Source organism: Nicotiana tabacum, chromosome 22 (assembly GCF_000715075.1).
Source record: "Nicotiana tabacum cultivar K326 chromosome 22, ASM71507v2, whole genome shotgun sequence".
Classification (NCBI taxonomy): domain Eukaryota; kingdom Viridiplantae; phylum Streptophyta; class Magnoliopsida; order Solanales; family Solanaceae; genus Nicotiana; species Nicotiana tabacum.
The window spans coordinates 58,904,451-58,918,625 of record NC_134101.1 but is presented as its reverse complement, the minus strand read 5'-3'; the positions used below and the strand labels follow the sequence as shown (position 1 = coordinate 58,918,625).

Sequence of the window (14,175 nt, the reverse complement as noted above, 5' to 3'; positions counted from 1 at the left end):
AGACACTACCAAAAGTATCATATGATGCCACAATGTGCCAACAAGCTACAAACTCGAATTTGATACACAAGGAAACGAACTCTAGAAAGTTGTACTCTACCCACGCAACTAATTTAAACAACCGAGAAGATGTTATAAACCTTCCTCAGGAAACGAGAAGCAAACACACAATAATAGATATGAGAATCTTTACTCAATATAACACTGGTGCGGTGTGCAACCCGATCCAACCATGATACCCGTGACGGCGTGCCACCCAATCCAAACAATATATCTGTGGCAGCGTGCCACCCGATCCAACCATATACCCATGGCGGCGTGCCATCCGGTCCACACATAATAATCTAAAGTAAACACACATCGAGTCTTAACGCTTATACTCACGAAATGCCTGAATATCAACAATAAGCATGCCAAGTGCATAATACAAATCCTGGGGAGATGGGTGCGATACATGATCTGCATCTCGAGAGCCATCCTGCTCAGATAACACCACAAACTATACGGGATCTTAATACGAGTGCGAATAATCAAACCGCCTCATAACCCACATGGCACAATAGAGACTACACGGAAGGGTCGACAACAGAAATATCATCCAAGGCCCGAAGACCCCTCCAAAAACAACGCTATGCTGAAATGAGCACATCCAGCTTGATATAGAGCCCATATTCACATGTAGATCTATCCACGAACCTCAAGTCGATTATGATGGTACCTCACTGGGCTAATAACCCTTCAAGGACCCACAATGACCTATTCACGACACATAAGAACAGCCGTCAAATCCAAAACGGACTCACATGGTCCACAACCCAAGGAATTGAATGCCTCTCAGGCATAAACTCTCGCACTTGTGATATAACCATGACCTCCATATTCAGTCTCAATCTTTAACAATCAAGTGACTGACATGTCACACTTACACAAATATCCCTGTGGGGCATGCTCCCACGACCATTCCGCTCAGGTAGCAAGGTCCGCACATCCATAGCACCAGCCGTTCTAATTCTGTAGAGTGAGTCAAAAATCTGCAAGTCATTACACAAAGCCTCTTCCACATGACACTGATCTCAGATGACGCTAAAGACAATACCAGCTTACTCTAAACATCTGAATTCTTCCATGCTCATCCGAGCTCTCGACATTCTTGTCGACATCAACTGCAACCTTGATCCTCAACTTCCAATTTATTCTCAACTTGCCTTAGAAACAATATTAGTTCCATTCATTAACGTAACGAAACCCAACAATATTCATCCCGAGTGAACCAATCCACGAGACCACATCGTCTCAATACCCATGAACCGTCTCATACTCTCCTTAAGCACTCCATAGCATAGCCAACGGGTACGCCCATTCTGCAAGACCTTCCCTGAATCCGAAGATACTTATTCCCTTCGTCCAATACTGCACCGCATACCCAATAATACCATAGAACATTCCAAGTCCTTAGGCACTATACTCAAAATTTTGAACCTACCAGGACGACTGTTGAGAGTCACCCACATTGTCTTGGTCCCGAGTATAAGCCAAACTCTAGCGCTCTGCCAGCACGTGCACATCCTATCAAAGAAGCACCCAACTGAATTCGTTTCCCTTGTACATTACTTCCACCAGAAGCAGAAACTCTGAGTCTTCTCAAAACAGAACATGAACCGATAAGGCCCAAGTATAGCACACATTCCTCCAATCCTTTTCTCAAATTACCACTGATGTTTTCTTTCCTTAGTCATAATAACCCACCAATATGCCGATAACCAGAAACCTCACAAGTAGACAACCATGCAATCCAATCGTAGACAGTGGGGCTCTCCCACTTAGCTCGAAGCTACAGTTACATAACCCCGGAACCCACCAATATTCCTCCTTCCACATAGACATGAGCCTGCATAATCGACCTGCCAAATTTCTCGAAATCCTCCTGTTAAATATTTCGTGAACATTCTGACTCACTAGCCACATTCACATATTCGACCTCTTACTGGATAGCCAGTAGAATTCTTCGTAGAAGCTCTGTCAACACCACAAAATCAGTAAACCATCCTGAGCCCGTGCTCATTCACCAGCTGTACAAGTCTGTTCAGTCCCTATTGACATCAACTAAAGGTGCGATAATACACTTCAAATCCGAAGTCATGTTGCATCCCTCTTTATATCAAGCAACTCATTTCTATCGTATCCAACCTTCCTCAGTATAGCAACCAATATTCTAAATTAGTCCATAGACCTAGTGACTGTTCACCATAAATCCCAAATCACTCTAAACTTTCCCCAAGGCGTGTACCACATAACCCATATGCCATATGATACTCTGCCACTCTCCCACTTTGGTCAAACCCTCTCCTTTAAGCAACTACCTGACTTTCGCTTCTCACACTTGGCCTTCTAGAAATTTAACCACTACAAGACACATTCCACATGTCCTTCCTCATCCTACGCTGCCCAGTTATTGCAGTAAATCAAAATCCGTCTCTGTAGCACTTGAACCAATAGATCGCTACCAACTTTAAAGCCTCTCTGACATCATCCTTCTCGAACCATCAACACTAGGAACATCGATTCGATCCTGAATCTCTGCACAGCGCGATCTCTGGCAGCCACTTCCCCGAAACTATTCCACAATACCCTGCCCCAAAGGTGAATAGAAGAAGACCATAACACCGGCGAACCTTAACGCGTTCAACAAGGACGATGACACCACATCACAATTGAGAACTCTACCGCGCTCGAAAATACCAAGTCTTGTTATTCCATCAACCCAAATCTAAACATTCCTAGTCCGATTGCATTTCCTTCGTCGAAAATAAAATGTTGAACTTCTGAATCATGCACTGAGAAAAACCTCCTTTCAAGTCATTCACTGCCTCGACACATAAACAAGCACCCTACCATTACACCAACGTAGTGCGATAACAACGCACGAATTGTCATAACAATCAATAACAAATCTCAAAACCATAGGAAATACTAATGCTGAGATGAAAGGATAGGACGGCCTTCCGCCGGGCGACAGTAATAGCCCAATCAAATACGCAGACAGAAACATCCTGCACCACCTCTGTAGTACGATGACAATTCCTCGATTCCCAATCTATAACAAGCGCTTCAAATCACATACGATTGACTAGGAAATAAATAAAGGTACAAGCCTCAAAAGAATCAATTCGCACGATGAGGAATCAAGAAGGGAAGTGCACCTAACAACCTTGTAGCCTCTCGAAGATAAGTGCAGACATCTCCGCACCGATCCGCAAGACTCTACTAGACTCGCTCATGACTCATGAGACCTTAGTGAACCTAGTGCTCTGATACCATGTTATTACGACCCAAAATCCATTAAAGGTCGTGATGGCGCCAGACACCGCTGTCAGGCAAGCCAAAAATAAATACTTAATTTGGTTCTCATTTTAATATTTTTGAAGTCATATTTTCCTTCAATTAAATAGTAAAAGATGGTATTCACAGTGTAAATAATAATATTCTTAACAAATTTAATACAGAACAACCCATAGTCACCCCAAAACCCGGTGTCACAAGTGCATGAGCATCAACTAGTAATGTAACATAAAATACAGCATTTGTCCGGAATACAATTTTGGACAGGAGAAATATAAATACACTAAAGGAGACTCTGCCGGCTGTGGGTCGTAATATGGAATGTAGCTCACGTAAGTCCCCGCATGCATACACGCCTCTGCTCTCACAAGGCCACTAGTCGCATATGTACCTGCACAAAAATGTGCAGCAAGTGTAGTATAAGTACGTAATCAACATATACCTAGTAAGTATCTAGCCTAACCTCGGAGGAGTAGTGACGAGGGGTCGACATCGACACCCACTAGTGGTCCAATAATATCAGGTACAGTAAAGAGGTAAGTAAATATGAGGCAGAGTAAATAAATGAGATAAACAAGTATAAATCACGTGGTACAAATCTCCTTCTTTACGAGGAACTCAAGCTCTCCATTAGAAATTTCCTCCTTAACCGGAGCATATATATAGATATAGTGGATCTCATCAGATAGATTATCATTACTCAAATCAGGAAAACTCACAGATACATTGTCTTCTTGCCAAATATTACGCATGATTCCATGAGGATATGATTTAGGAAATGTCGAGGCGTACAACTCGATCCAACATAAATATTTAAACTGTGCACTGTCGATGGTCGAATGGCACGAACCATAGATACATCTATTAAACTTCCGAGGCAAACGCCCCGCTCCCATAAAAGTGTGGTACATAAATCCTGCCGAGGCAATCGGCCCGATCCCATAAGAGTGAAATACATAATCCTGCCGAGGTGAACGACCCGATCCCATAAGAGGTGAAATACATAATCCTGCCGAGGCGAATAGACCGATCCCATTAGAATAGGAAGATTTGACGGGTCTTTGACCCCACTCACGAATAAACGTGTGAGTTGTAATTTCTTTAACGAAAACCTTTCAATGAAGTATATATATATATATGATGGAAACATGATGTAAGGGGAGTAAAGTTATTCGGTGACTAATCATGAACTCGTGAAGTCTCTACAATAGCAAGTCTAGTCTCAAGTAGAAATGTAAAACAGAGGAATTTAACAGGCGAGAAAATGCTCAAATAGTGCAGTTACATCATGATGTGAACCTAAGCCTACCCGGACAATAACATGTATGTAGCTACGTATGGGCTCTCGTTACATCGCGCATACGTATTCCCCACAATAAGTAGCACGCATCAACATACAACACCTAGGGATATTTCCCCCCTCACAGAGTTAGACAGGAGACTTACCTCGTCTCAAAGCTTACTTTCCGGTCCAAAATTGTGCTTTAACTCCTCAACTCGGTGCCAAACGATCGAAGCTTGTCAAATGTTATATAAAATGGTCAATACATGCTCAAGAGTTCACATCTTAGCTATTGAAGTGATTTTTCCAACCCAAATTGAAGAATTCCTAAAATTCACCCCCAGGCCCACATGCCCAGATTCCGAAACTTCTCGAAGATAACCACTGCCCATAACATCATGAACTCAATATATGATTTGTTCTCAATTCCACGCCCTAATTCGTGGTCAAAATCCAAAAATACCAATTCTAGGTTTTCTACCGAAAATCCCACAAATTTTCCCAAATTTTTATGTTTAAATCCATGCATAAACCATGTATTTAACTCACAATATATGGGGATCACTTACCTCATTAAAAATGACAAAATGGCACTCCAAAATCGCCCCCAAGGCCGACTCCAACGAGAGAAAAGAGGTGAAATGAGCCAAAACCTGATTTAGCTAATTTATGTATTCTGCCCAGGCAACCTCCGCACCTGCGCTCACTAGACCTCTTCTGCGGTTCCGCAGGTGCGGCAAAATATTCCGCTTCTGCGGAAGTCTCCCAGCTGCCCAGCCCGCTTCTGCATTAAATTCACCTGTGGACTACCATTCCCCCACTCCCTTTTCACATCTGCAACCTCCTGGCCACTTTTGCGGCTCCGCACCTGCAGCCAAAACATCACAGGTGCGGTTACACTAGATGACAGCAGCTCCAGCATTCCTCCAAGCCCAATCTCGATCCGTTTACCATCCGGAATCCACCGAGGCCCTCAGGACATCAACCAATTATACCATCATGTCTTAAAACACAATATGAACTTAGTCGAGCCTTCAACTCATATCAAACAGCGCTAAAAACACAAATCACCCTCCAATTCAAACTTAATGAACTTTGAAATTTCAGACTTCTACAATCGATGTCGAAGCCTATCAAATCACGTTCGATTGACCTCAAATTTTGCACACAAGTCATAATTGACATTACGGACCTACTCCCACTTTCGGAATCAGAATCCGACCCCGATAATAAAAAGTCCACTCTCTGTCAAACTTCTCAGAAAGCTTCGAATTTCTAACTTTCGCCAAATGACCCCGAAATGACCTACAAACCACCAAATCCTCTTCCGGGCGTGGTCCCAATACCTGAATCACCATACGGAGCTATTCCCAGACTCGGAATCTCAAACGAACATCAATAACATTGAAATACACCTCAACCGAATTTTATGAAATTTTTCCAAGTGCCAACTTTTCACCATAGGCGCCGAAACGCTCCTGGGTCATCCAAAACTCGATACGGACATACGCTCAAGTCCAAAATCATCATATCATCCTGTTAGAACCTTCAAATCCCGATTCCAAGGTCGTTTACTCAAACAATCATATTTTACTCAATTCCTCCAACTTAAGGCTTCCGAAATTAGAATTTTCTTTCCAAATCAACTCTGAACTTCCCGAAATTAAATTCCGACCATGTGTACAAGTCATAATACCCGAAGTGAAGCTACTCAAGTCCTCAAACTGCCGAACTACGCGCTAAAGCTCAAAACGACCGGTCGGGTCGTTACATTTCAGCTGACATATATCACTGTTTTGGAAATTTCTGAAAGACACTATTTTCTGTTTCAGTCGAAATTGGTATGAAATTACTGTGGAGTTTTAAATGTTGAACTTGAAAGCATGCCTACCTTTTTATGTTGGAAATTACTGTATTTGGACATAGTTGTGAAGCTCATAACTATCTTTAGTTCTTTATTTATTATTGTGACTTACTGAGTTGGTTGTACTCATACTACTCGTGTGCAGATCCAAGTGATCCCGGACACCGCGGGTGTTGATTCTTTCGCACAGTTGATTTTCTGGAGATTCCGAAGTAGATGTCGTGTTTCGCAGACCTTGTCTCTCCTTCCCTATCCTCTTGTTTATTGTATTTGGTCTCAGATCATTATAGACCATGTTTTCCAGACTTGTAATGTATGTACTTAGTGACACCGCATTTTGGGAGTGTTTGTATCGGTATTTGGGAGATTTTTAGTATTGTATTTGAATATTATGTTTCCAAACTAAAAGGAAATCGTGATTTATTGAGATTGTCAGCTTGTCTAGTATTGAGATATGCGCCAACACGACAGGTGTGATTTTTGGATCGTGACAATAGGGTTGTAGTGGAGTTGTGGCGGTGGTTGCTAGTGGTAGTTTTCCGCTAGAGATTGGTGTTGGTGGTTAAGCATTAGTAATGGATAGAGTAGTGGTAAAGAGTCACATTCACAACAATATTTAAAATTATTAACTTTAAACTTTATATTTTACTGTTTCTAATGTCATGCCTTTATATCTACGAAAGTTGGCATGTTCAAGACCACAATCTAATTTCTTTTTTAAACTTCATCACCAATCAAACAGGACTACCACATAAAATTAAACTGCAGTATAAAAGTGGATCTGGTCCAAAAAGATAACTCTCAACGAAGGAAAAACTAAATTAGAACTAATCAAGATCAATAGGAAAGCTAAGAATCCACTAACAATTATATGTGTATTTTAAAAGTCTGGTTTTACCTCTGCAATTATTTCTTTGAGAGCCCTGACAATAGGCTCTGACAAGTACCAAGAAGCTTTGCTAAAGCTATCTTAATTTTTTCTGCCCATCTAGTGGGCTTGTACTTTCCACGTGAATATTTCCTTTATTATTCTCTATCCCAACAGGTACCTATTAGAGGAGAAATAAAAGTTAGAGTTACTTATTCAAAATAAGTATGATCATATTATATATATGCTCTATATTTTAATTGCCTTTGAATAATGTTAAAGTTATCTTCGTGTGACCTATAGGTCAGGGGTTCGAGTTGTGGAAGCAGCCACTAATACTTGCATTAGAGTAGGTTGTCTACCTCACACCCTTAAGAATGCGGGTCTTTTCCGAACCTTGCGTAAATACAGAATGCTTTATGCACGGGCTACCCTTTATTATTTTAATTTATCAATTTTGAAATCTAAGACATGATAACTTACTAAATAGATCTCTTAATAAAATATAGGGTCTGAGCTTAGATACACTTGTAGATCCACCCCCGAAAGCATTGGGTTAAGTTAAACTTGTGCACAACCTATCCTATATATCCTAAATCCGCATTTGACACCTATATTATTGATTTCAAAAAAACAAAATTAAAAAGAGAAACAAATACTATAGGATTATGATTTTATATAACTTTTCAAGTTCTTTTTTCTTCAAGTTTGCTCACAAAATTATTTTGTACCGCAAAATAAGAAAAAATTGCATCATCTCCTAGAATCCATATGCAAATTGCTCACATACTCCAACACGACATTAAACCTGTAACGACCCGACCGGTCGTTTTAAGCATTACAACCCCATTCCCCCATTTACTGCTCAATTTATGCCTTACATTTGTTATGTGACTTGCCGGGGATAATTGGTTTGGGTCCAGTGAGGTTTTGGAACACTTAGTTTCAAGGTTTAGAATTTAAGTTGAAAGATTGACCGGATATTGACTTATGTGTAATGACCCCGGAGAATATTTTCTAAGACAATTAAGGTTTTATGGTGCCGAGGTAGATCAATTAGTATAAAGGTTATACAAATTTTTTGCGGGTCAGACTTTTTGGGTTGAACAATGCACTGGGGAGTAAACAAAATTTGTGGCAGAAAAAATGCGTTTCTGAGGACCGCAAAATGGCCTCAGAGTAAGGCAGTTAAGGGGTCGTTTTGGATTCCATTCTGCGGTCGACTATGCGGCCGTAGAACTGTTCTGTGGTTCATTATGTGACCGCAGAACAGGTCTGCGAGCCGCATAGCGACCGCAAACCCAAGCAGGTGTTTCCCAGTTCTGGAGGTCAATTTTGCGGCCGATATGCGGACCGCATATCCAATCTGTGGTCGCATATGCGACCACATATCCTATCCGGTGCTTTATTTTTTGGGGTTTTATAACCCGATCCAACTTCGATCCATAGCTCTTGAAGCTCATTTTGGAGCAAAAATCTGATATTTTTAGAGAGAAGGGAGAGTATTCTAAAGAGAGGAAGAAGCTCATGTACATTGTTCATCAAGATCTTGTTCAAGCTTTGAAATCCAACAAGGAAATATCACAAGATATTCACCTAAAATGTAAGGTTCTAACCCCTAATCTTCAATTTCGAGTTTGGGTAAAGATGGGCGATTAAGAGTATGATTCTTGGGTGTAAGAGTATTATTTATACGTATCAATAAGGTTTATTGAAAGAGTGTCGAGTTCAAATGGGTAAAGATTGGGTTGAAAATGGTATAAATCTTCAAAGACTTTAATTGAAGATTTGAGGGTCGAGTTGATGTCGGAATTTGGTGAAATTTGTATGGTTAGACTCGTGGTTGGATGGGCATTCATATTTTGTAACTTTTGTCGGGTTCCAAGATGTGGGCCCCACGGGCGATTTTTTGAGTTAATTTCGAATTTTATTGGAAAATTAGTATTTTCTTATGGAATTAATTATAATAATTGGTATTGACTGAATCGAATTAATTGTGGCAAGATACGAGGCTTTTGGAGACCAATTCTCGTGGCAAGGGCATGGCAGAATAAAGAATTATACGGGTTGAGATAAGTAACAGTTTTCCGCTAGAGGTTGCTGTTGGTGGTTAATCGTTAGTAATAGATAGAGTAGCGGTTAAGAGTCACATTGACAACAATGCTTAAAATTATTAACTTTACACTTTATATTTTACTGTTTCTAATGACATACCTTTATATCTACGAAAATTGACATGTTTAAGACCACAATCTCGTTTCTTTTTTAAACTTCATCACCAATCAAACAGGACTACCACATAAAATAAAATTGCAGTATAAAAGAGGATCTGGTCCAAAAAGATAACTCTCAACCAAGAAAAAACTAAACTAGAACTAATCAAGATCAATAGGAAAGCTAAGAATCCATTAACAAAGTTCATACCATGACTATGTATAGAATTATATGTGTATTTTAAAAGTTTGGTTTTACCTCTGCAATCAGTTCTTTGAGGTTGTCGGCTTGTCTAGTATTGAGATATGCGCCATCACGACAGGTGTGATTTTTGGATTGTGACAATAGAGTTGTAATGGAGTTGTGGCGGTGGTTGCTAGTAGTAGTTTTCCGCTAGAGATTGGTGTTGGTGGTTAAGCATTAGTAATGGATAGAGTAGTGGTAAAGAGTCACATTCACAACAATATTTAAAATTATTAACTTTAAACTTTATATTTTACTGTTTCTAATGTCATGCCTTTATATCTACGAAAGTTGGCATGTTTAAGACCACAATCTAATTTCTTTTTTAAACTTCATCACCAATCAAACAGGACTACCACATAAAATTAAACTGCAGTATAAAAGTGAATCTGGTCCAAAAAGATGACTCTCAACGAAGGAAAAACTAAATTAGAACTAATCAAGATCAACAGGAAAGCTAAGAATCCACTAACAATTATATGTGTATTTTAAAAGTCTGGTTTTACCTCTGCAATTATATCTTTGAGAGCCCTGACAATAGGCTCTGACAGGTAGCAAGAAGCTTTGCTAAAGCTATCATAATTTTTTCTGCCCATCACAGTCAATACCATACGCCCACCTTTCACCAATTCTATTGAGCGTAACTTGAGAAAATTTACAAAATCTCTTTCATATTGCTCGTAACATGCTTCAATCACATCTAGTGGGCTTGTACTTTCCACGTGAATATTTCCTTTGTTATTCTCTATTCCAACAGGTACCTATTAGAGGAGAAATGAAAGTTAGCGTCGATCAGTACTTATTCAAAATAAGTATGATCATATTATATATATGCTTTATATTTTAATTGCCTTTGAGTAATGTGAAAATTGTCTTCGTGTGACCTATAGGTCACGGGATCGAGTTGTGGAAGCAGTCACACTAATGCTTGCATTAGAATAGGTTGTCTACATCACACCCCTAGGAATGCGGGTCTTTCCCGAACCCTGCGTTAATACAGAATGCTTTGTGTACGGGCTACCCTTTATTATTTTAATTTATCAATTTTGAAATGTAAGACAAGATAACTTACTAAATAGATCTCTTAATAAAATATAGGGTCTGAGCTTAGCTACACTTGTAGCTCCACCCCTGAAAGCAAAGGGTTAAGTTAAACTTATGCACAACCTATCCTATATATCCTAAATCCGCATTTGACACCTATATTATTGATTTCAGAAAAACAATATTATAAAAAGAAACAAATACTATAGGATTATGATTTTATATAAATTTTCAAGTTCTTTTTCTTCAAGTTTGCTCACAAAATTATTTTGTACCGCAAAATAAGAAAAATTGCATCATCATCTCCTAGAATCCATATGCAAATTGCTCACATACTCCAACAGACATTAATGCAGGTTGAGGTCCAGGGTTTGAGTAACGCTGTCACCCATTATATAAAAAAACTACATGCTGGGATCATCAAAAAGCTCGCTTATTCGAAAGAGCTTCAGATTGGATTCAACACTACATACAATATTCCATTCTGGTCCTCACTAGCTCTTTGCTTGAATTAAGCTCGCACGTCAGGAGTGTGTTAAAAATATAATTAAATAAGTAAATATATACTCTTTATAATATTTTAAACTTCTACGTAGATGAGATGAATTCATGAGTACTTAACAATACAAAAACATACTTGGGAAAGCCAGTGGACACTGTAAGAGGAGTGAACAAAGTGCAGACTCTTGGAAGGGAAAAGTCTATTATAGAGTGAACCAGCAATTCCCGCAACAAAGCAACTAGGATCAAATATTCCATCATCTCCCATATTCTGTCTCCTCAAATCTTCATGGAATTCTGGCAACGAGCGGAAAATGGTATTAAAATCATTCCCAGGAAGATCATTCAAGAAAATTTGAAATTCCAGCGTTTGTTGTTGGCCGTTGCTTTTGCATTCTTCTACGAAACATACATAATGTTTATATATACAAAAAATATATATTTTTGGGGTATTATATATTTTGAGAGTGGCTATACAGTGTCAACTTTTCATTATTTGACCTTTTTCAACACAATTTCAAAAACCTTTTTTTCATGTTTCAACAAAATTTATGTCCAAACGCTAGTTAAATAAAAGGAAATAAGTCTAAGCTTTATGTACCGAAAAGATAAGAAATACTATCAGATCACTTAAATGATAACTATACGTTTTACACTGTACCTTTTACACTATCAGTATATATAAGTAAAATTCATAAGAACTTGTTATTTATAATTGTTGCGAGTTTATAACTCCATTAGGAATAAAAAGGTGTTTGATGATACCTGGAGCTTAGAGTTTTTTGCATAGCTTGTGTCTCCAATTCCTCCATTCATGTGAAGTATTTTAGCAACTTCCATCTCTCCTTCTCTTGCTAATTGGATATTTTTGTGTTAAATTAGGTATTTATAGATGGGTGAAACCAAATTTATCCTTTGAATTTCCATCATTGTCCTCGCGAGCCAACTGAGAAAATATTGTACACTATGGGTGTGTTTGGTATGAAATATTTTTTAATTTTTCCATATTTTATTGACTTAGATATTTTGGAAAATATTTTTCTCGTGAACTCATTTTTCTCCAATTGGAGAAAAATGTTCTCCCTATCAAGAGAAGGGAAAATATTTTTCAAACAAGAAAAATAAGTAATAAAATCACTCATTCTCCAGGAAAGACATATAAAGATCAAGGACTAGAATCGTTAAGGGTAACTAGCCTATTTTCCTATTTGTGTACCTTAATTATAAGTATTATGACTTGATCAAACCTATTAAAACTAGTAGAAATGACACTAGATAGCCACTTTAAAAGGCTGCTATTTAGGAATTAGCAAGTATATCCTGAATTTCAGTTTTTCAGTTTAATTTTTCGAGACACAAATATCTCCAATTGTCTAAAAGTTAAGATTTTTAGATGAAAATTTTAGGACAAAATAAGCCATGCGATCGCGGCCTCCTTCTTCGCGATCGCCAGCCCTCCTTCTTCACGATCGCGGTTAACAAAGCTTGGCATAAATATAACCCCCATCCCTCCCCCACCCCCCACACAGACAAAGAGGGGGGAGGGGGGAGATTTTTATCATATATTTAGAAAATCATGATTTTGCAATGACTCATCGAGAAAAATCATATCACGTTTTTTAGTGTCATCACATCTTGGCTTGTACCATCACGTATTGGGTCCATGAATTGAATTTGGATAATATTTAATTTTATCGGGTGTTTATACTATATCAATAAATATATCACAGGTATTTGTAAATAAAATTTTCTCACTCAGTTATGGTTAAGAAATCATAGCACGTTTGTTTTAGTGTCATCACATCTTGGCTTGTACCATCACGTGTTGGGTCCATGAATTGAATTTGGACAACCATTTACTTACAACTGATGACACATCAATAAATATATGTTTAAGAAATATATGTTTTCACCAAATTGTAAATAAATTTCTCTTACTTAATTATGGTTAAGAAATATATGTTTTCACCAAATAGAATCACTTACCCATGGTAAATTGGTACAATTTGGTGTAAACACTCGGTGCGAATAAGTTTATCATAGAATTTGCGAGTCAATCAAGTTGAGGAGGTTCACTTAGTGAGGTCAATCCCGGTAATAGCACGAGCTAGTTATTGTTTAGTCTGTAATTATTGAAAATAGCCACTATCATTTATTTTAGATTTGTAACTACAAAACACTGAATCGAAATTGCAGAAGACTTGGAAAAGTTAAGAGACATGGAAATATCTGGGAAAATGAGAGAGTCCACCAACAGCATGGAAGCAGTAATGGCAAGTCTAACTCTTCATCTAGTAGTTTGTACTCTTATGAAAGATAGAGTTATATGCATGCATATGAAAGTTCACTTTGTACTCTTCATCTAGTAGTTTCACTTTGAAATTAGTAAACTATAGTTGGAAAAGCACCTATTAGAAGAAGAAACATAGAGAACATAGTGCAAATTGGGACAGTCTTAGGAATACATGACTCAATTTATATCAGCTACTCAAGAATTATTTCAAATGGTATGTTGTCAAACTATTCTTGTAACGACACGACTTGTCATTTTAAGAATTAACGCCCCGTTCAACGACTTAAGGTCTCGGGCAACTTCATAATATGTATTATGACCCGCGGGTGTGGTCGAGTTTCATAATTGAAAGAAAAATTCTCATTTTGAAGCTTAAATGGAAAGAGTTGACCAAAGAGTTGACTTTTGAGCAAACGGCCTCAAAATAGAATTTTGATGATGTCAATAGTTTCGTATGGTGATTTTGGACTTAGGCGCATGTTCGGATTTGGATTTGGAAGTCCGTAGGACAATTCGACGCATTTTGG

The 14,175-nt window shown here is 38.4% G+C and overlaps 1 protein-coding gene and 1 long non-coding RNA gene across 2 annotated transcripts; both read right to left on the bottom strand.

Annotated features, from left to right (window-relative positions):
- Positions 1-3,661: 3,661 nt before the first annotated feature.
- LOC142176787 (uncharacterized) lies at positions 3,662-12,336 on the bottom strand. Its single transcript, XR_012705589.1, has 3 exons — positions 12,121-12,336; positions 7,384-7,534; positions 3,662-3,730 (listed from the first exon to the last, which is right to left on the bottom strand). It is a non-coding gene; the product is annotated as an uncharacterized LOC142176787 (long non-coding RNA).
- Positions 10,264-11,848, bottom strand: LOC142176488 (S-adenosyl-L-methionine:benzoic acid/salicylic acid carboxyl methyltransferase 3-like). The gene is made up of 3 exons (XM_075244377.1): positions 11,842-11,848; positions 11,492-11,754; positions 10,264-10,571 (listed from the first exon to the last, which is right to left on the bottom strand). The coding sequence occupies exons 1-3, from the start codon at positions 11,846-11,848 to the stop codon at positions 10,299-10,301; spliced, it is 543 nt and encodes a 180-aa protein (XP_075100478.1). The 3' UTR covers positions 10,264-10,298.
- Positions 12,337-14,175: the final 1,839 nt, after the last annotated feature.

What these genes read in the sequence shown, in the direction of transcription:
- LOC142176488 (XM_075244377.1), bottom strand. An exon ending in GTGTCCACTGGCTTTCCCAA is followed by an intron (nt 10,572 to 11,491) that starts GTATGTTTTTGT and finishes CTCCTCTAATAG; the next exon opens with GTACCTGTTGGAATAGAGAA.